We start from the raw sequence: 19,696 nt of genomic DNA on the forward strand, positions 1-19,696 counted from the left end.
TCTTCCTGCCAGCGATGCGCTTGGCCCTGGGCTCCAGGGAGGTGGGACCTGGAGCTTCTGTGGTCTGTGGCCGCCAGCACACGGAGGGCAAGCTCTACGTCTCAGAAACACTTGGCCCTAGACAGCGGCACCTGCTGCCCTGCTGGAAGTACGTCTGTTTCCCAGCAACGGGCTGAGGACCCACTGCTGGGGGAACAGCAGACGGACAGACCTCAGTCCCTCGACCCAGCCCGGCTGCCCGCTCCAGGACACGAGCCCTCCGGCAGCCACAGCGTCTGCCCTTTCAACACTCTGCCCTTCCAGAGGCCCAGACGGACGGCCCGGCTCCCCTTCAGCCTCAGGAGCTGGGCAGGCCTCCTGTGCTCTGGACCAACGACACGTACCAGGTCGGGATGGGGTTGGGGCAGGCCCTCCTATTCGAGCAGAGTGAGGACACTGAAGACGCTGGCCATTCTGCACTCCTTGCCACCGTCCGAGTGGACACACGCTCTGTACCCAGCCCCAGACCTCTCCACGCCCTCTGCCCTGCCCCAGCCGCTCAGGTCCAGCCCTGGCTAACACATCTTCCGGAAGGCCCTCAGTGCCCGGGTCTCCCTTTCGCAGAACCCAGGAACGCAGCCTGCAGCCTACAGCCCTGGGACCTGGCCTACGGGCCGTCGGGCTGCTCTCTCGCCTGGTGGCAGGGCTGAGGGGTTGCCATGGAGACCACCCGGCTCCAGTCAGAAGCAGGGTGCTGACCTGGTGCAGAGCACGGCGCTCAGGCTGCGGCCCCAGGGCAGCCTGGTTTCACTGTCTGTCCACCTGCCAGCCATAGCCCCAGGCAGCCCTCTCACCTGACCCACCTGCTCCCGAAGCAAACTGCCTGGACGCCACTCAGGTGAGGCCTGGCAGGCAGCTCTAAGCACGGAGGGGACCATGCTCTGACCAAGAGCCTGCCCTGTCCACTGCGGGGCTCTGCTTATGGGGGACTGTGGGACCCGTGTCCAGAGGGCGTATGTGACTGCTTGTGGGGGGAGCCCTCGGGAGGGAACCAGGGCAGACATCCGGCAACCCACACACTGGCCAGGGAAATTCCTTGGGGACAGCCAGCCACAGCGTCGAGAAGGGTCTCACTGCTGCTCACTTCTTGACCACTCACAGTGGTGAGCCTCCAGTTTACTAGCTGTTTACCTGCCTCGAAAATGGATCACCCCTCAACCAATCAAAGCGTCAGGCGGCTTTTCCCAGGCTGCCTCTCCATCAGAGGCACCACCACAGGCCGGAGTGTCCGAGATGGGAGCGAGCCTGTATGCCCGACGGCGAGCCCGGCCCCCGTGAACGAAGATGTGGCTGTGACCCAGGTGGCCAGGCCCCTTTCTCTGAAGACACAAGTCTTCCCTGTGGCTCTCTGCGGGACCCAGGTGGCTGAGGATGTGGCTCATGGTAAAGCACCTGCCTCGCAGGCAGCAGACCCTGGGTGTGTCCCAGAGCCACAAGGAAAAAAACAGAAAAAAAAAAGAATGAAAGTTCTTTCACTGGGAGGATGGGATGGGGGTCGAGCAGAGACTGGCGGTAAAACCTGCATGTCACGAGAGTTGGAGAGACCAGACCCCCGCCCAGGTCCTGGGCGCCAGCAGGTCCAGCTGAGCAGAGGCGACTGAACCGTCCTGCCCTCACCTGCCACTACTGATCCCCGAGTCCTCCTCCCTCCCTCCCTCCCTCCCCGGGCACTGGGGCCCAGAGCCACACGGCGTTCTGTTCTTCTGGCCAGGTGCCAGACTGCCCCTGCGGTTTCCAGGGGCTCCCTCCCACTCTGGGAGTGGCCGGGCCATCTCAGAGGGCCAGGAGGGCACCTGTGGCCCAACGCCCTGGCTCTTGGTTCTTGCTTCATCCAGTGAGTGGTTCTGGGCCGGTGTGAGACCCACACGCACGGCCTTGCAAACAGACGAGCCAGCGGTCACGGGACAGGCCGCAGGCACACGGGCTCCTGGAGGCCCTCCCAGGGTATGGCGCAACCACAGCCTGTGAGACGTGGACCAAGGCCGTGGGGACTTGCACGCCCTCCCACCCGTTCTACAGAAGTCGCTGTGGACGCAGGAAGTCAGTGCAGGGCAGGGGACTGTCAAGCTGACAGACGTGTCCAATGCCTGGGAGAAGCAAAAGACCAGCACAGCTAGATGCTGCAGGCCTCTGCTGCCGACCAGCACGCTGGCCACGCCTGCGGTCCCGGCCACTTGGGAGGCTGAGGTAGGAGGACTGCCAAGTTTGAAGCCAGCCTCAGCAGTTTAGCGAGGTCCTCAACAACTTCAGTGAGACCCTGTCTCCAACAACAAAAAGGGTTGGGGATGCGTAGCTCAGTGGCAAAGTGCTCTTGGGGGCTCAATCCCAGCAACCCCCACCCCCCCAAGAAAAGAGCATCAAGGGAGGTGTTCAAGAAACCGGGAGAGAGATGGTCAGAAGCGGCATGTCCTGTTGAGGACGTCTGGGCTCTCTCTCCACCTTGCCCAGGTCAGGAGCGGACGAGGGGGACGGCGTGGAGCAGAGGACGGGTTCTCCAGGGAGAGGCTTCTTTTCCTTTGGTGCCGGCCTGAGTTTCCTGACCCCCAGGGTAAGGGGGGAGGAGGGAGCTGATGCTCCCGCTCCCGGGACCCAGCCCAGGGCTCCCCTGGCTCCCCAGAGCTGGGCCGGGTCCAATACGAGTCACAGAACCTGGCCACTAAGCATGGCCATGTGACTAAGTAATGGCCAGAGAGTGAGACAGACATGGACACAGCACGCGGGATTTCCCAGAAGTGCCCCCCACAGCCCCGGCACCTGAGTTGAGCAGTGTGCTCCACCACTGAGCTCGACTCCTGGTCCTTTGACACTGTATTTTGAGATAGGTTCTTACTAAGTTGCTGAGGCTAGCCTCAAACTTGCAATCCTTCTGCCTCAGCCTTCTGAGTTGCTGGGATTACAGGTGTGCACCAAGGCACCTGGCAAGGCTTTTTAACAGGAAAGGAGGTACTTTCTCCTCCATTCTGCTTCTTGGAACACGGATATGATGGCTGGGAATCCAGCAGCCATCCTGAACCATGAGTGTGAATCACATATTAGGGATGGCAGAGCATCAAGCAGGAAGATTGGGTCCCTGAAGCGCTTGTGTAGCCCCTGACTACCTGCACACGCAGGCTCCTTGTCCCTGAGGGAGATGGGCTTTTCTTTCAGATGTAGTTGAACCTCATCTAACTGACACAGGTGCGGGAAGCTCTGTTAGTGTAGGGAGTTAGCCGAGTCTCCTGGCCCGAGAGCATCTGGAGGCGCAGGCTGCTCTCCATCTGCTGGGGAATCGGCCCCGGGTCAGCTGAAGTGGACAGGAGGAGACCTCCGGGGGTCAGGGAGACGGGAGGTGGTCCTCCACACGGACTCCCAGATCTTTAGGAGATCCTCAACGCGTTCCTATATCGTGCAAGTGAATTTTTCTTTCTTTCTTTTTCTGAATTCACTTAGGGCCTCACCCTGGGCTGTGGAGACTACGTGCAGGGGCAACGACCAGAGAGCAGCGGGGACACAGAGGTCAGGGGGTGGGCAACGACCAGAGAGCAGCGGGGACACAGAGGTCAGGGGGTGGGAAGGGCTGGAAAAACGGGAGCCGGGGCTGGAGCCAAAGGGCTCCTGAATCTGCAGAGCGGCAGGGAGGTGCCCTGACCTCTGTGGCCAGCCTGGTGTCTGTGCCCTCTGGCGCACTGCGATTGCTCTGCGGGTTCTGGTGCGTGACCAAAGTGTAACTCAAGAAAACACTTCTGCCCCTCAGAAGCTGTGAAAATGGCTCCAGGCTCACTCCAATGACCCCTTTCCACACAGCTCTGACCGCTTACCTGCTCCAGGAAGAGCCGGCTGCTTGTGCTTCAAGCCAGCTCCAGGGCCAGAGATCAAGCCCCAGAGCCCCACCGCAGCACTGAGAGGGGGCAGCCTGCGACACCGGTGGGCCTCCAGCTGGACGTTCACCCTGCGGCTCAGCCTGGGCTTCCCGGGGCCCGGGCCTGGGGAGCACGCCAGGCGGGACTTCAGGACAGAGCCACCACCTGCAGGATCTCTGTCCCCTGAGGCCCTAGACGCCTGGCTGGGGCAGGAGTCGCATCCCAGGAAGGCACCACCATGCGGCGGCTTTTCCAATGTCACGGGACGAAGAAGGGACCTCTGCAGCTGGCACAGCCTTGCCAGGGAGGGGCGTCCCTTCCTTCCTGACGTCTCTGTGGGGGACACAGACCTGGCAGCACCATGCGCACGGGGACCCTCACAGACGAGGAGGGCCAGAGGCAGTAAGCTCGCAGGCATCCCCAGGGGTCACCTGCTTCCAGAGACCTGGACACTGAGAAGCAGGCCTCAGGGTGACCACAGTGTCCCGGCATCCAAGAGCAGCTGGACATCTAGATTTCTAAGTAAAACCTCCTGGGTGTCCTCAGGCCTCTGCTTGGAGTGTGGGGAGGAAGCAGGGCCTTTGCGTGCCAGGCGGGTGCTTTGCCCTGACCTGTCAGACTGGCGGTGGGAGTCGGGCGAGGCCGACAGCCACCTGGGCTGAGCGGCTCTGACCTCCAGGGGCCAGGGTGCCACGCTCTGGGGTGGCCACGCCTGACCGCCGAGGTGGGCCCCTCCCAGGGAGGGGCTCTCAGATCTGGGGGAGAGCTCTAGCCCCCCCAAAGCCAACCGTTATCTAAGATTCCAGGTTGAAAAGCACAGAATGACTCCTGCTGAGAGCTGACCCCGGGGAAGCAACCCAGGTGCCTCCGAGGGAGCAAGGACGGCCGGCCCGGGGCGCAGGTCCCCGGCTGCCTTCTGCTACAGACTCCCCCGAGCCCGCGGCTCAGGTTTCTGGCGACGCAGCGTTCACATTTTCTCACCACCCCTGGCGATGCTGGGAAACAGCGAGAAATCAATGGGCCCCGTGACCTCGGCACAGACGGACGACGGCAGCGCTGGGCTGCGCCCCACACTGGCTCCTTCCTGGGCTCTGCCCTTCCCCTCCCACGGCAGCCTGCCAGGTCCCCGGGTGAGACCAGGGGCCGAGACTGTGACAGAGTCTGGGACTGCAGCCTACTGGCTGCTCTGGACAGATGCCACTCAGATCTGGGGCAGGGCACGGCTTTGTCGTTCACGCATCTGGCCCAGAGGCAGCTCCGGAGCCCACCCGCTGGCAGATGAAGCAATGGGTGGGGAGGAGAGCCACCGGGAGGGGCCACACCAACTGTTCAGAGAGCGCGTGTTGGGACAGAGGGGCCAGGGGTTCGGTTCAAGCCCAACATGGCACCCAGAAGGCCAGACAAGGGCCTGCGTGCTGCCCAGGTCTCCTCTCAGAAATCCACACAAAGAAGACAGAAGCTGCAGCCACGTGGGTGGGTTCCCATGGCCGCGACCTCGTGGCCCCCTGGGGCCCCCTGCAGCCTCACTCTCTGCCGGGCCTCTAAGTCTGGGTGGCAGGGACAGAGTCAGGGGGTCACCAGGCACCCCCTGCCGGCCCTCCTTAGTGGGCTGAGGGCCCGCCTCCAGGGGCATCCACCCAACCCTGTTCTGATTTTCTCCCTGTGACTTGGCACTAAAGAAGCCACCTGCTGTCCAGCCAGGGGACAGATCTGCAATCAGGCGCCTGGGGAAGGGGACAGTACTGCAACCTCTCTTGGCCCAGCTGAGCCGCTACCTCACGGCGGCCCTGGTCACTGGCCACACCGACAAGGCTCGAGACGTTCATTTCTGGTGGCTCTTAGCGGGGTAACATGTTCAACGTACAAAAATCGCGGGGAACGTGCAGGATCTGTGAGCCTACAGCTCTTTATCCGCGTACAAATCCTCTTGGATTTTAAGGACTACACTTGAAAACCTGCGGAAAGAGAAAAGGGCCTTCAGTACCTCGCTTCCCCTCTGGGCCCAACTCCCCTCGGGAGGGGCTTTGCCCTCGGTGAGGGCCTGCTGCCTGTGCTGCCCCCAGTCCAAGAGTCCCTTCTGCGGCCAGGGGGGCGTCCGGGTGGGTGGACGCAGGAGCTGGAGTCTGCGGGTGTGGGCGCCCTCCTGCCTTCCCTGACAGAGCAGCTCTCCAGGCCACAGAGGGTGGGCTGGCCCGAGGACGGCAGAGGGCACTGGCTCTCTGGATGTGGCTGGAGTTGCCGAGACCTGGTGGCCGGCCCTGACGCGCCCTCCGGCCCTCTCCCAGGGATTTACCGTCTGTACACTAGCATGTAGAGGGCTCCACAGCAGTCTTTCAGCCACGGCATCAGAAAGCTCAGCAGTGGCCATCTTGACTGCCTGTCTACTGAAAGAGCAGCGAGAGGGGGCGGGTTAGACGTCCCGGGGCCTCCAGGCACACGGCCTGCCGCCTGGGGACCCGCGGGGCAGTGGGTCAGCCCGCCCGACTTGCCAACCATGAGCCCAGCTTCGGGAGGGCCGGGGATCTCCTGGGGGTCTGTCTCCCCTTCCAGGCCAAGACTGGCTCCCACCGCCACCCACACCTGGCCCTGTGCGTTCTACGAGGTGTCTCTGGTGGACAAGAGGGCCAAAGAGGGACTTAGTTTGATCCTCTGCAGAAGGCACATGGGGTGGACACACACTTAGCCCACTCCCCAGGCAGACAGCCTCGTGCCTGGGGCCCAGTCTATTGCTGGTTTCTGCAGGACTGGGACTTCTCAGAGCAGGGGTCAACCGCGGCAGCCGGGCCCGTCACCAAAGCCTCTCCCACCAGGTGTTTTTAACAGATCGGGGTTCGGCCAGAGTGACAGATGACGATGTTCTGTTACAAAGCAGCGAGAAAAGAAGGGGAGACACCATCGCAGCGACGTGGGCCAGACAGGACCAGGGCGTGCTGAGCCACAGAGACCAAGATGGGCATCAGCTCACAACGGCTCTGGAAGCCCCAGCCGAGGCTGTCAGGTGGACTGGGCTCTGTCAGCCTCTGTCTTGGTGGCCCCGAGGGACACGGTCAGTCCTGAGGGACTGCCATGCACGTGGCTTCTCTCATCCGGAAGGGAGAGGGCCTAGACGGGCAGGCACTGCACTCTAGGGACGGAGCACAGTAGAGAGGAGGACCCAGGGGCCAGGCCGTCCCTGCGGGCCTGTGACGGGGGACCTGTCACCCCGTGGCCTGTCATCTCTTGACCCACCCCTCACAGGGCAGTAAGATTGAAGGAACATGGTCTAAGGGTCCCAGAGGGGCTGGCTGTGTTGGTAACTAGGACCTGGGGTGCCTGAAACTTGGGCAGTGAGGTAAGAACTGGGACTTCCTGTTTCCATGAGTGACTTCAGACACAGGGACATGTGGCAGAGGACTTGTCTCTGAGAAAACAACACAACGTAAAACAGAACTCCGTCCCCGCCACCCGCTGTGACGGCCATTTCAGGAGGCCATGCAGGGGCTGGGGCCTGGTACAGCAACGTTCAGTGCCTGGGTCTCGAAGGTCTGTAGAACCAGCCTAGGAGCCCATCAGCTCTCGTCACGTCTACCCGGTCCCGGGGTCTCGGTGCCGTCACGTCTACGCGGTCCCGGGGTCTCGGTGCCGTCACGTCTACCCGGTCCCGGGGTCTCGGTGCCGTCACGTCTACCCGGTCCCGGGGTCTCGGTCCGTCACGTCTACGCGGTCCCGGGGTCTCGGTCCCGTCACGTCTACCAGGTCCCGGGTCTCGGTCTCGGTCTCGTCACGTCTACCCGGTCCCGGGGTCTCGGTCCCGTCACGTCTACCCGGTCCCGGGGTCTCGTCACGTCTACCAGGCCCCGGGTCTCGGTCCCGTCACGTCTACCAGGTCCCGGGTCTCGGTCTCGGTCTCGTCACGTCTACCGGGTCCCGGGGTCTCGTCACGTCTACCAGGTCCCGGGGTCTCGGTGCCGTCACGTCTACCCGGTCCCGGGGTCTCGGTCCGTCACGTCTACGCGGTCCCGGGGTCTCGGTCCCGTCACGTCTACCCGGTCCCGGGGTCTCGGTGCCGTCACGTCTACCCGGTCCCGGGGTCTCGGTGCCGTCACGTCTACCGGGTCCCGGGGTCTCGGTGCCGTCACGTCTACCGGGTCCCGGGGTCTCGGTGCCGTCACGTCTACCGGGTCCCGGGGTCTCGGTGCCGTCACGTCTACCAGGTCCCGGGTCTCGGTCTCGGTCTCGTCACATCTACCCGGTCCCGGGGTCTCGGTGCCGTCACGTCTACCGGGTCCCGGGGTCTCGGTGCAGTCACGTCTACGCGGTCCCGGGGTCTCGGTGCCGTCACGTCTACCAGGTCCCGGGGTCTCGGTCTCGTCACGTCTACCAGGTCCCGGGGTCTCGGTGCCGTCACGTCTACCCGGTCCCGGGGTCTCGGTGCCGTCACGTCTACCCGGTCCCGGGGTCTCGGTGCCGTCACGTCTACGCGGTCCCGGGGTCTCGGTCTCGTCACGTCTACCGGGTCCCGGGGTCTCGGTGCCGTCACGTCTACCCGGTCCCGGGGTCTCGGTGCCGTCACGTCTACCCGGTCCTGGGGTCTCGGTGCCGTCACGTCTACCCGGTCCCGGGGTCTCGGTGTGGCCGCCCTCAGGGTAACACTGACTGCTCCACTAGGATCTCCGTGATGGAGAACCGAACGGATTAGTGAGACTGGTCCAGACGGCCAACACCCAACCACAGTCACCTACAAAAACAGCCACTCGCCATGTCCAACCTACTGCGCGTGCTGCCTTGGGACGGCCTCTGTGGGGGCAGGGGACAGCCAGTGGCTTCCTGTCGGTGCGGGTGTGCCTCGCCCAGGCCCAGGCCTGCTCCCCTCTCCACGTCCAGAAGCCTGCGGTCCACGCCTGCTCTGGAGTGCGGAGGCACTCAGGGGCGGGCGGGCAGGCGTCTTTCTGATGGAAAACCCTCAAGAAAGGGACCCTGCCAGGTGCTGGAGGGGCTCCTGATGAGCCGCGGCCGATCCGCCTTCTCCCGTGCTTCTCTGCCAACGTGAAGCTGATGCCTGCAACATCAAAACTGCCCTGGCTACTCTCATTTGCAGTTTTGACTTATTTTTTTAAAGTATGATTAATATTTCATCATAAAAGTATTGATTTCCTTTAACTAAGAGACTTGAAGTTTGCTGCATCCTTAAGCGTGATTTTATTATGTCTTGGGCCAAATGTTTTTCCTCCCCCACCAAAAGAGCGCTTCTCCTTTTGTGTAATGTGTGTCCGGAAGAGACGAGGAAATGGTTCCCAGATGTGCATCCCGGCCAGCTCAAGGGACCGCCTAGTACCAGACCTGGGCAGACGCTCCTGAATGCGACTCTGCGTTCCATGTCCACCATCACAATCCGCTCAAGAACCAAGGCCCAGCATCTGTATTAAAACACACACTGGCTCCAAGAGAGAGGGCTCTGGGACAGGAAGCCAGCGCGGACCAGATCCAAGCTCACAAACTGCTCCCGAGTGCGGGGTCCACAAAGACCTCACCTCCACGTTCCCTTCTTCCTCCTTCCTTCACCAGAGACAACCTCTTGTCCTGCCGGTTCGGGGCTGCCCCAAACACCACCATCTCCTCCTGTAGATAAAGGCCGCGCTGGACGCCCGGGCGGGGTGGGGGAGGTGCACGAGGTTCAAACCCGTCCAGGAAGCGGCGGAGGGCGATGCCTGGCAGAGGACCGAGCGCTCTGGAGTGTTTAAATATTGAATATCCTTTCTCCTTCCTCCACATTCATTATTAACCTGGCCCACACCACTGTGTGCATCGACTTCAGTTCTTCCCCAGAATCAAGGCACCACGGCCAGGGCTGGGGCTGGCCAGGGTGGAGCGAGACCTGGGTTTCCTTCTCCACAGCAAAATAGGAGCTGGGGGACCTTTACGGTCAGCTCCGCGGTCTCAGAGCCATGGATCCTGGAAAAGCCTCAGCTTCCAGTGACCCCTGGCGCCCAATGGGATGACCAGTGCCCAATACTGACAGACCCGACACCTCCCCTTCCCCTCGGAGGAGCGTCGGGGGCCACAGGAGGACACTGCTGCCGCCTGGCCGGCGAGGCTGGGCAAGTCTCGCCAGGACAGGTGGCCTGCTGTTGGGGCTGCGGTGGTTCACCAGCTTTGCCCAAGGAAAAGCCATCTCAGATGCCATGTGACCATGAGAGGTGCCCTGGTTTAAAAAAGAAATAAATCTGCTAAGTGGTCAGATGTTCCCTGGTCAGCTACTGGACAACTGGGAAGGGGCCAGCAGTGGCCGCACTCTGACACGTGAAAGCCATCGGGTGTCAGCGACCCTGGCCGGCAGCCAAGTCAACTGCGGGCTCCTCGCTCCTCCCCAAGACAAGCAGGCGGGGTCAGAAACAGAAACCCAGAATCCTTCCAGAAAAGGAGGCGCTACCTTTTCCTGGGACCAAATGAGCAGAGCAGGGGGCTGCGGAACAGGCTGCCCTCCTGCAAAGGGAGGCCCTGAGGACCTGCCAGCCGGCCGAGCTGGGGACAAGTGCCCCCTTCCCCAGGCTTTTGTCCGCCCAAGTCAACTGTCCCAAATGACCAGCCTAAGGCTTCCACCGCCTTTAAAAGACAGCACTGCACTTGAGGCCCATCTGCTCCCCTAAACACGGGCTCAATTCACCGGCTTCGCACCCTGCTCTCCCCCTGAGCTCCCACCTGCTGAGTCAGACGGCCAGGCCAGCGTGGCTTCCCAGCCCAAGTGCCCAGGGCTGCCCTTTGTTCTCTGAGGGGTCCCTCCCATTAAAGCCGCTCTGGCTTCCCGGCTCCTCTCCCCATCCCCAGGTCCCAGGATCTACCCTAAAATGCCCCGAGGCTGGCTTGCTTTGAATGGCCTGGCAGAACCCCTTCCCTGGCCCGCCCTGGACCCCAAAGTCACCGAGGGCTACTGCTGGATTCCTTCCGCCGCAGCGGGGTGGTGCAGGCCGCAGTGGGCTTTCAACTGAACTAAATCAGACAACTCCTCTCCGTTTGGCTGGGCAGACTGCCCCAGGGTGAGGCCTCAGCAAGGCCCCGAGGGCCCAGTGTTTCTGAAATCTCCGTCACCTCTGTGGTTGCAAGAACAGCCCCACAGCGCTCCGAGCCACGGCTCCTATTTTGCTGTCAACCTGTGGACTCTTTTTGGCAGGAATGAGGAACAAAAACAACGTGGCTTGATTGAAAGAAAGAATGTCCGTGCCCACGCTGGTGAGCCCTGGAGCGCCGCGGCGTCTCTGCCGAGCCAGGCGCTTGGAGATGGGGCCTGGGGCGGCTCTGGGCAGGGCCACTCTGCTTTTTGAAAAGTGCCCTGGCAAGGTGCCATCGAGAGCCTTCGACACAGGCATCCCTTTGACCCTCAGGAACAGTTTCCAGAGGATTCACTAGAAATATGCACCAAGACTTCTATAAAAGGGTGGCCGTCACAGGTGGCACGTAATGCAGCAGAAACAGCTCACCCAGTGCCTCGGAACATGACCTGATTTGCAACGGTCACTTTGCGGATCTGATCAGTTCACGAGAGGACAGCAGATGGGCCGCAGGGAGGCGGAGGCAGAAGCTGGGGAGGAACCTGTGTAAGCCAGCGACCACCAGAGGCCAGCAGGCGGCCTCTGCTCACACACCTTAGGGGCCCTCTGCTCAGGCCTTCACCTTGGATCCTGCCTTCACAGCGGCAAGACGACCACTCCTGCTGTGAAGTCACCGAGTCTGCAGCACTTTATTATCAGGGCTGCTTCAGGGGACCAGCACTCCGCGAGGGCCTGCTGGGCAGTCTTTAAGAATGAAGTCTGAGAAGAGGTGCTCTACAGCACAGGGAGAGGCTCTGGGCACGGTGGCAACACTACTAGGACAAGGCCTTGGCCCCAGAATTCTGCACGAGGATGCCCACTGCAGCAGTGTCCAGGGCAGCAAAAGCATGGACCACCATGATGCTTGGCAAGAGAGACTCCAGTATCCACACCATGGAATACTACACATCCAGGCAAAGGGTACGCAATCTGTAAGCGTTAACAGATTCCTGATCATAGTAGTATCTGAAAAAAAGAGAGCCGTGGAAGGGGACGCAGAACCATGATGATCTTTAGGCCAGAAGGCCAGGCACGACAAATGGACATATCATAGACTCTCTGCTGGGTCTTGGGCAGTTAAACCCCAAATATCACATCTCTACAGGAGAAAAGCACGTCCGTCCACAGGAAGTGGACCAACGACTCTTACAAACAGACTAGAGAAACCATCTCTGTTTCCAGAGCTGTTTGGATTCCAGACCTGCAGAGACAGGGCTGCACAGGATGCATGCACAGAGGAGGGTCTGGGAGGAGGGACCGAGCGAGGAGTGGGGCTGGGGAGGGTGGTGGGAAGTGGGGAGGGTAGTCAGAGGGAACCCAGCCTCATTCAGAATGTCTTCATGATCTTTTTAATGAAGCATCAACTCACGTATTTTTTTGGTAACTGAAAAAATCATCTTTGGTACCAGGATTGGGCCCGGGGTGCTCCAGCACTGAGCCACGGCCCGGCTCTTTTCATTTCTGAGATGGGTCTCGCTAAGTGGCTGAGGCTGGCCTGGGACTTGTGGTGCTGCACGTTATAGGCGGGTGCTACCAAGCCTGGCTACTAAGAGTCAAAAATCAAATAAATTAAAAACAGAAACAACAAGAAAGACGGGTCAGAAGCCAGGCGGGAGGCAGCCGAGAGGCCAGCGCCCATCCCTGTGCGGGCGGCGGCCAGGGCTCCCTCTCCCCGTAACTGATTCCCTATATTCACGCATCAATGCTCGACAGCCAATGCGGCGGCCTGGGGGACAGAGAAAGCACTGACCGGGTCGGCTCGTCTGTTCCTGTCGCCGTCAGCCGGTTCTCAGGCTGGGTGGCCTTGGGGCACAGCCCTGCGGCTCCGACCTGCCCCGCTGCGCTCACTCCAGTGGCCCCTCACCAGGAACACGCCCCCCCCCCCCTCTGCCGACCCACTGCCACTTTGACCCACGTCTCTCTACTCTCTGTCCCTTATCTGATGGCTTTCGGGAGTTCGTCATATTGAACTTCATCTCTTTCCAGGAAACCCTATTTTTTCCTTCCCCTTCACAATTAATAAATGACCACGAGACACTTCTTTGGACTCAAGCACATCCTGCTCCTCGCAGATCCGCTGCAGCTCCTCCTCTGTGGCCCCAGGCCTGCGGAGGGCACGTCACCTGTCAGCAGAGCGAGAGCTCCTGGGCCCAGCGGTGCTGGGGGAGCTGCTCCCGTCTCCCTCGGTGACGTGACGGGGCTGGGCTTCAGGCCACCCTCCCTCCAGGTAGGGGGGAGCACGGGTGGGACTCTAAGTGCTGGGGACAGACGGAAATGGGTGCAGCCCAAGAGGGGGCGCTTGGGGGGACAACCGATGTGGGTTCAGAACGTGTCCCTGCTACCAACTCGTGGTGTGACGGAGCGGTACCTCCAGTCTCCTCCCCTGGGCACGCTGTGGGGAGACGGCCCTCCGCAGGCGCCCCCGTGAGAGCACACACAGCCCTGCCCGCTGCCCCGTCCCTACCACCCAACAGGAGGCCTCCCCCACCCCCGCTCATCAGGGAGTCACCGACGTGGCCAGACGGAGGGGCAGCACCAGGGAGTCACCTCCAGAGCAGCACCAAAAGCTCCCGGCAAGGCTTGAGAGCCACCCTTCCCAGAAGCCAGGATCCGGAGGGCAGACCCCGGCCGCAGAGCCCCCTGGACTCCAGGTCCAGGCCAAAGCCCTTTACTGCACACAGCCCAGCTCTCCGGGACAGTTCTCATGGTGGAAAGTTCCGGACTCTCTGGACTCACAGTCCCTGGGAGCTCCAAGGGACTGGCCTGAGACCCCCGTGAACAAAGCCTGGCACACAGAGGGATGTCAGGGCTCGGCTGCCCGTCCATCCGCCCCCTCCCTGTCTCCCTCTTTCTGATACAGAAGCAGCACCGCCTGCCGCCCGGCACTGCTGGCCAGAGCTGGGACCAGCAGCCAGCCAGCCCAGTCCCACCTCCCTGAGCTCCAATGCAAGAGCTGGGTGGGGCAGGTCAGACTGCTGCAAAGTGGGTCGGGCGTGGCCTTCCTAGGACATGGTGATCTTGAGGGCAGGGCCATCGACAACTGTTCCTTCCCGGGTTCTTGGAACAGAGCAGCGAGCGCACGGCGCCAGAATGGGTTTGTTGACAGCACAGCTTGGAGCACTGGTCTCTCCTGACACGGGGGCCTCGGGCGCCTGGCACAGCCCACTCCGCCCCCACAGGCAGGGCACATGGGCCTGCCAGGCTGCTGCCTGCCCTGGGTCTCAACGCAGCAGCTTCCGTGGGAAGAGGGACCCAGTCATGCAGGCCCGGCCAGGCCAGCCCACGCAGGTGCTCGGGAAAGCCTGCCTGCGGCCAGCCCTCAACACTAGATCCCGGCCGGAACAGGAGCCCGCCTGGAAAGCGGCTCCCTTCAGTTCTCAAGGCTGGATGGACCTCAGGATGGCCGAGGCAGCTTCAAACCAGCAAGGGCCTCTGCCCACTCTGGTCTAGCTGGGGTGGGCCTGCACAGCTGTTCCAAAAAGGCACAGCTCGGGTGTCCTTGGGCCCCGCTGGCTCCCTGCAGGCCTCAGTTGGGGGCATCCTACAGGCCAGGATCCAGGCCTACCCAAGAGCCACGCCTCTGGGTGCCAGCCCCCTCAGGCCGCCCTGAGAGAAGGTGGTTTTTCTTTGCTGCATGGAGTCTGTCTGGTTGATGGCCCGCAGAGGCCCGTGGAGGCCCGCAGAGGCTGGGGAGGAGCAGCCAGAGGACGAGGATGACGCCATGCTGAGGGGCGGGCCTCGTGCCCCTGGCCACAGGAGCGGGGTGCTGTCCTGGGGCGCCGCCTGTCCTGGGAGAGCGGCAGCTCTCAGGCAGCTGGAAGCAGTTTCTTATCTTCTTTTTTGGGCACCAGGGACTGAACCCGGGGGCCCTCGGCCACTGGGCCACATCCCCAGCCGCCTTCTTTTTTATTGAGACAGGGCCTCCTTAAGCTGCTTAGGGCCTCGCTAAGTGGCTGAGGCTGGCTCTGGACTTGTGACCCTCTTGCCTCAGCCTCCCAGCCTCCGAGATCAGACGCGTACCTCTGCACCCACCTGGAAGCAGCTTCTGATCAAGTTTCAGAGACAAGCGGCACCTGTGGAGCTCGGGAGCAGAGAGCTTCCTCAGGGCGGCGTTGGACTTGAGGTCACTGACTCAGAGGCCATCATCCCCAGCGGGCCTCCCAGGCGGTGGCACTGTCCTTTCGGCAGGCCTCTGAGACAAGTCAGAAACACGGGACAGGGAACAGAACCGGAGAACACAGAGGCTGGGGGGCAAGGCTGCAACCAGGGGCGGCTGGAGCCGGAGAAGAAGGCAGCTTTGCTGAACAACTCTCGTCAGTGACTCAACCCCTGACCCTCAGGAAAGCTCAAGTGCCCAGGAGCACTCGCCCTGTGTCCCCAGGGCGGCTCTGCAGTGAGACAGAGTCCACGGACCATGCCAGGTACAGGGCTGGAGGCCCAGAAGGCAGCCCTCCGGCAGGGAGCCAGCGGGGCCTGGCCCTGCCCTCAGCCTGCTCACCAGGCCCCTCGGGCACCGCCTCTGCACACGCGGCTCCCACCCAGTCTGCTCCAGTGAGGCTTCCCAAACTGCCCCCTCCGCTTGCCCAGGGGAGCCTCTGGGATCCCCGCTCGACGGGGTGGGGACCTCTGAGCTGGTCAGCAACTGTGTGTGCGTCGGAGTGCTGCTTGTGGGACACTCCCTGTGGCAGTGTCCCCGAGCCCAGCACCATGCCTGGCCCCACCACAGCTCAGCAGCGTCCGATAAGAACGAGCAGGTGACATCCACGGGAGCCCACCTGTGTGGGAGCAGGTGACATCCCCACTCCTCCCACGGGAGCCCTCCTGTGTGGGTCCCTGAAGGCAAGGAGCTAGAGAAGCCCCTACTCCCACCACTGAAGGCCTTAACCGCACTCTGGCCAGTCCCAGAACCTTCCAGAAAGTTTCCAGATCTGCCCCTGCCTGGCAGACCCTCACTCTCCCCGACAAAGCGCCCGTGCTGGCTGGTGCTGGTTGGTGCTCGGTGCCCACTGCTGCAGGCTGGTGCCTCATCATGGTTTTTAAAAGAGCTCTGGCTGGAGGCCAGCCTGGGCCACAAAAAACGTGGCAGCCGCCGGGGACACGTTGCACACTGGGCCGCGCTGACTGGTTCAGGAAGCCCTGATGGCCCTCGCGCGGTGGCCGACGGGGGGCTTTGACAGGTGTGCTCAAGAGCACTCTGAGGGCGGGGCCAGAGCAGAGTCGGCCCCCACGCCAGGTAGCCCGGGACGTCCTCAGGCCCCCAGTTCTGACGAGGCTCCCTGGACACTGGACTTAGCAGACTGGTGGGTCAAATGGCCCAAGAATGGGTTTCAGCAACACCACGGACCTCTGTGTGGCTTTGGGTGAGTCCCTGTCCCTCTCTGGCCTAGTCGCCTCTGCTCAGGGGCAGGTGTGGACCAGGAGTAGAGGCACGAGGTCTGCTGCTGGCGAGGCGGGGAGCCCGGACGCTCCTTCCGGCAGGGACTGGGCTGGCCACTCCACCAGGTGAGCCGTTCACGTCTACTGCCCTCACGAGTGGGAAACGCTCTGCCAACTCCAGGGTACTGCTCGGGAGCAGACCTGTAACACACAGGCAAGCAGTGCCCAGTCCACCGCTGCCACGCTGGCCGGAGGCACAGCCCCAGTGGCGGGGACCCGGTGGCACCCTAGGCTGGTGCTGTCCTGGTGCTCTGCCTGTCCCACTGAGCGGCCAGCATGAGCAAGGACTGGGACGCCATGGACAGGACCGACGGCCCCCTGCTGAGGCCACCCACAAAGCTGCCCAGGCCTCAGGATGAAATCCACGTGCCACCAGGGACTTCCAGGTCCCATGGCTCCCCCGAGCCCTGCCTCTACTCCCTGTGCTCCGGCACCTGGGTCCTCCGGGTGACCTGCCCTCTCAGTGATGTCCCCACCCACGGGTATCTGTGACTTGGCAGTCATTAATTCCTGTGCTTGTCTTCTCACGGGGACTGTCACTGTCATGAGCACCTCAGACGGCTGCAGGAGGGCTTGGAGCACATCTGCTGGAGAGTGGCTGACTGCCTGGGCAGGCGCTTCCTACCGTGGCTCTCCAGGGCAGCGGCCCAGAAGTCCCCTTGCCTGGCGCCATCCATAAGGTGGGCAGAGCCAGAGAGCCCTGGCCAGAATCCTCTGAGCACCCAGGGAGCTGCCTGGGGGAGCCAGGGCCTGGAGGGGGCTGGTCCCCACTCCATCCTGTTCCGGACTGAGCCGGGGAAGCCCAGGCGCAGAGCTGGCCCAGGTGAGCCCCATCCGTGAGGCAGGGCCCGTCGCGCCAGCTCACAGCAGAGGGTGCCGAGGCTCACAGAGCCGCCCGACAGCACCCGTGGGCAGGTGTCTGACTGCAGGAAGTGGGCCCCAACCTCACTGCTGTGCCTCTCTGGCAGGGACGGGGCACCGTGGGAGCAGCACAGTGACCCACGCTGGACACAGGAGGCACTGTGGAAGGTAGCCTTCAGCTGCCTCAGCACTGCCCATGGGCGCCACAGTGGGCTGGTACGAGGCCCCTCTGCGGGGGGATTCTGCAAGGCTCTGCTGGGCTGGGTGAGGAGGTCAGAGGAAGAGGGCTGCCATCTCCAGACTGGGGCCATCGCGGGATGCCACAAGTCTGTTCTGGGCCGAGGGACATCTCCCTTGGGCTTCAGCTGGAAACCTGGCAAAAACCATGTTTTTCCAAAATGCCTAGGAATTGGTAAAAAACAACTCTTTCAGGACATTTTCCAAGTTACCAAGGCGGTGGTGGGCAATCAGCAGCAGCTCTTCCTGCCCCCTGGCTGTCCTTAAGGTTCTGGGGACACCTGCCATCCGAGAGGCCGGGGTGCAAGGAACCTGGCACCCAGGGCCGGCTGCCAGCCTGGGAGGCCGCAGGCTCAGAAGGCCACAGAGGAAGGCGCTGCACTCAGAAGCCCCCGAGCCTCCGCACCAACTCGGCCGAGGGAAGAACAAAGGGCGGAGGTGACCGGGTTCTCAGGAAGCCTCAGAGGTGCTGAAGCAGCAGCCGGCCCGAAACTCGGGCAGCAACTCCGAAACCACCGGGTCCACATGTCTATCTCCCTGTTCCCCGTGAGGAACGGGCTCCCAGCTGCCGCCCACCGGGGGAGTGTTTTCCCTGTGGTGTGAGAGGACACCGTGAGCCATGCACTTGAGTTCCTGCCACTGGTCAAGTTTTGGGAGGAGTCACTGCAAACCGCACAGTGAAGCATCTGCTCCTCAGATCACACTTGAGTTTCTCAGGGTCAGCATGGAGACTGAGCAGGCGGCCCTGAGACTTGAGCTCGCAGCAGGGCAGCAGTTCAAAGCCCCGCTGGTGGGCTGGGCTGCGTCCTCTCCCGCACCCTGAGGCTGACGAGGTCCCTGCTGGGACCACACTGACTGGGGGTCTGGGCTGTTAAAAAAGAGCTGTGTGTTTCTGGAGAAGAGCACACTGACCAATGCCACAGCTGGGGACAAGGAAGCTGGCTGCAGTCGTGGTGCAAACAGAGAAGCGCTGGGAGGTCCCGACCGCAGCAGAGGGGCCAGGGCAGGAAGAGAAGGCCCTGGAGGCTCCGTCCCGCCAAGCTCCGCGGCTCTCTGGATGACGGGCCACGCAGACCCCATGGGTCCCCGAAGACCTCCGGGTCGAACAACATCCACAAGTAACAAGCACTGCTGGGTGGACCTGGGCCTCAAGGTGCCCTTGCCAGCTGAATGCACAGAGGACGCCGGAGAGACGGAAACCGGGGTCTCTGATGTCCTGCCTCCTGCTGACCACGTGGCTTCCCCTCCCTCTCCCCAGGCTTCCCGGGGCACCAGGACTGTCAGCCCCACAGCCTCTCTGTTTCTGGATCCTCTTCATGGTCACCCACCCCAGAGAAACCCTGCACAAGGGCGTTCAGAGGCACCTGTCATCTGTTAAAGGACACAACGTTGGCCGTGACCCAATGTCCATCGACGGGGGACTGGCTAAGCAAACAGTGGTTTGCCCGGAAGATTGACGGCACAGTCAGAAACCAAAGACGGTGTTCCCACGAGCTGGGAAGAGGAGGGCCTCCACGGCAGACCGTGGAGTGAGGAGAGGTCACTTCACGTTTTACACAGCAACGTCATCCTGCTGTGGAAGTCCAGTGCGCCCAGACGTGGCAGAGGGAAGCTCACTGACCCAGGGGGGCTCTCCAGGGAGACCTTTTCTCATCCACCAGGAGGCCCAGCGTCGCCGCCCTCCCCCTGCCCTGCCCAGCTCCAGCCCTCAAAACCAGGCGCACTGCTGCCCACGTCCGACGCATCCTTCCTGGGGGCTGTCTGAGGACCTCCAGCAGCCTCTGGCTGCTCCCATGGCCTTCGGCCCCTGCCCTGCCCAGCTCTCCTGCTAGCCGCGCCTCCTGCCCGAGCCTGGCCTCTGCACACGCCAGTCCCCTGCGCCAGGCAGCCCCTCGGAGGGAGCGCTGTTGGGCACTTGCGCCTTGCTCTGACCTGCCTCCCAGCCAGCCCGACCCCAGTCTCCGCAGCATAAAGTGGGGTGCAGACGCCTCGGAAACCGCTCGCTCGCGGCTCGCTCCGCCGATCTCCCCTGCTGACCCTGGTCAGTGTTTGGTCACGTGAGTTCCCTGGAGACGTAAACCTCCTCTGAGCCAAGCTGCTTCCTTCCGCTCCGCTCACTCCCAGGGGGTCCTGCCCTGGCCCGGGAGCTGCCCTGCTTTGAGATAGAGGAGGGGGTGCCGTCGGCGTCACACCCCTGCCCTGCTTTCTCTCGTCCTCCAT

At 62.5% G+C, this 19,696-nt stretch overlaps 3 protein-coding genes across 6 annotated transcripts in view; 2 read left to right on the top strand and 1 right to left on the bottom strand.

The window, feature by feature from the left end:
• Clec16a (C-type lectin domain containing 16A) overlaps nucleotides 1-19,696 on the bottom strand; it is a 175,711-nt gene that overhangs the window by 10,018 nt on the left and 145,997 nt on the right. The window lies entirely within an intron of this gene.
• LOC143638307 (uncharacterized) lies at nucleotides 15-9,021 on the top strand. Its single transcript, XM_077106065.1, has 5 exons — nucleotides 15-148; nucleotides 1,244-1,422; nucleotides 1,751-1,893; nucleotides 3,236-3,534; nucleotides 3,823-9,021. Exons 1-5 carry the CDS (start codon nucleotides 15-17, stop codon nucleotides 4,538-4,540), a joined length of 1,473 nt encoding a protein of 490 aa, XP_076962180.1. The 3' UTR covers nucleotides 4,541-9,021.
• LOC143638335 (uncharacterized) lies at nucleotides 4,871-9,021 on the top strand. The gene is made up of 3 exons (XM_077106116.1): nucleotides 4,871-5,008; nucleotides 7,420-7,613; nucleotides 7,809-9,021. Exons 1-3 carry the CDS (start codon nucleotides 4,871-4,873, stop codon nucleotides 8,554-8,556), a joined length of 1,080 nt encoding a protein of 359 aa, XP_076962231.1. The 3' UTR covers nucleotides 8,557-9,021.

This window comes from Callospermophilus lateralis, chromosome 19, assembly GCF_048772815.1.
Source record: "Callospermophilus lateralis isolate mCalLat2 chromosome 19, mCalLat2.hap1, whole genome shotgun sequence".
Lineage (NCBI taxonomy): Eukaryota > Metazoa > Chordata > Mammalia > Rodentia > Sciuridae > Callospermophilus > Callospermophilus lateralis.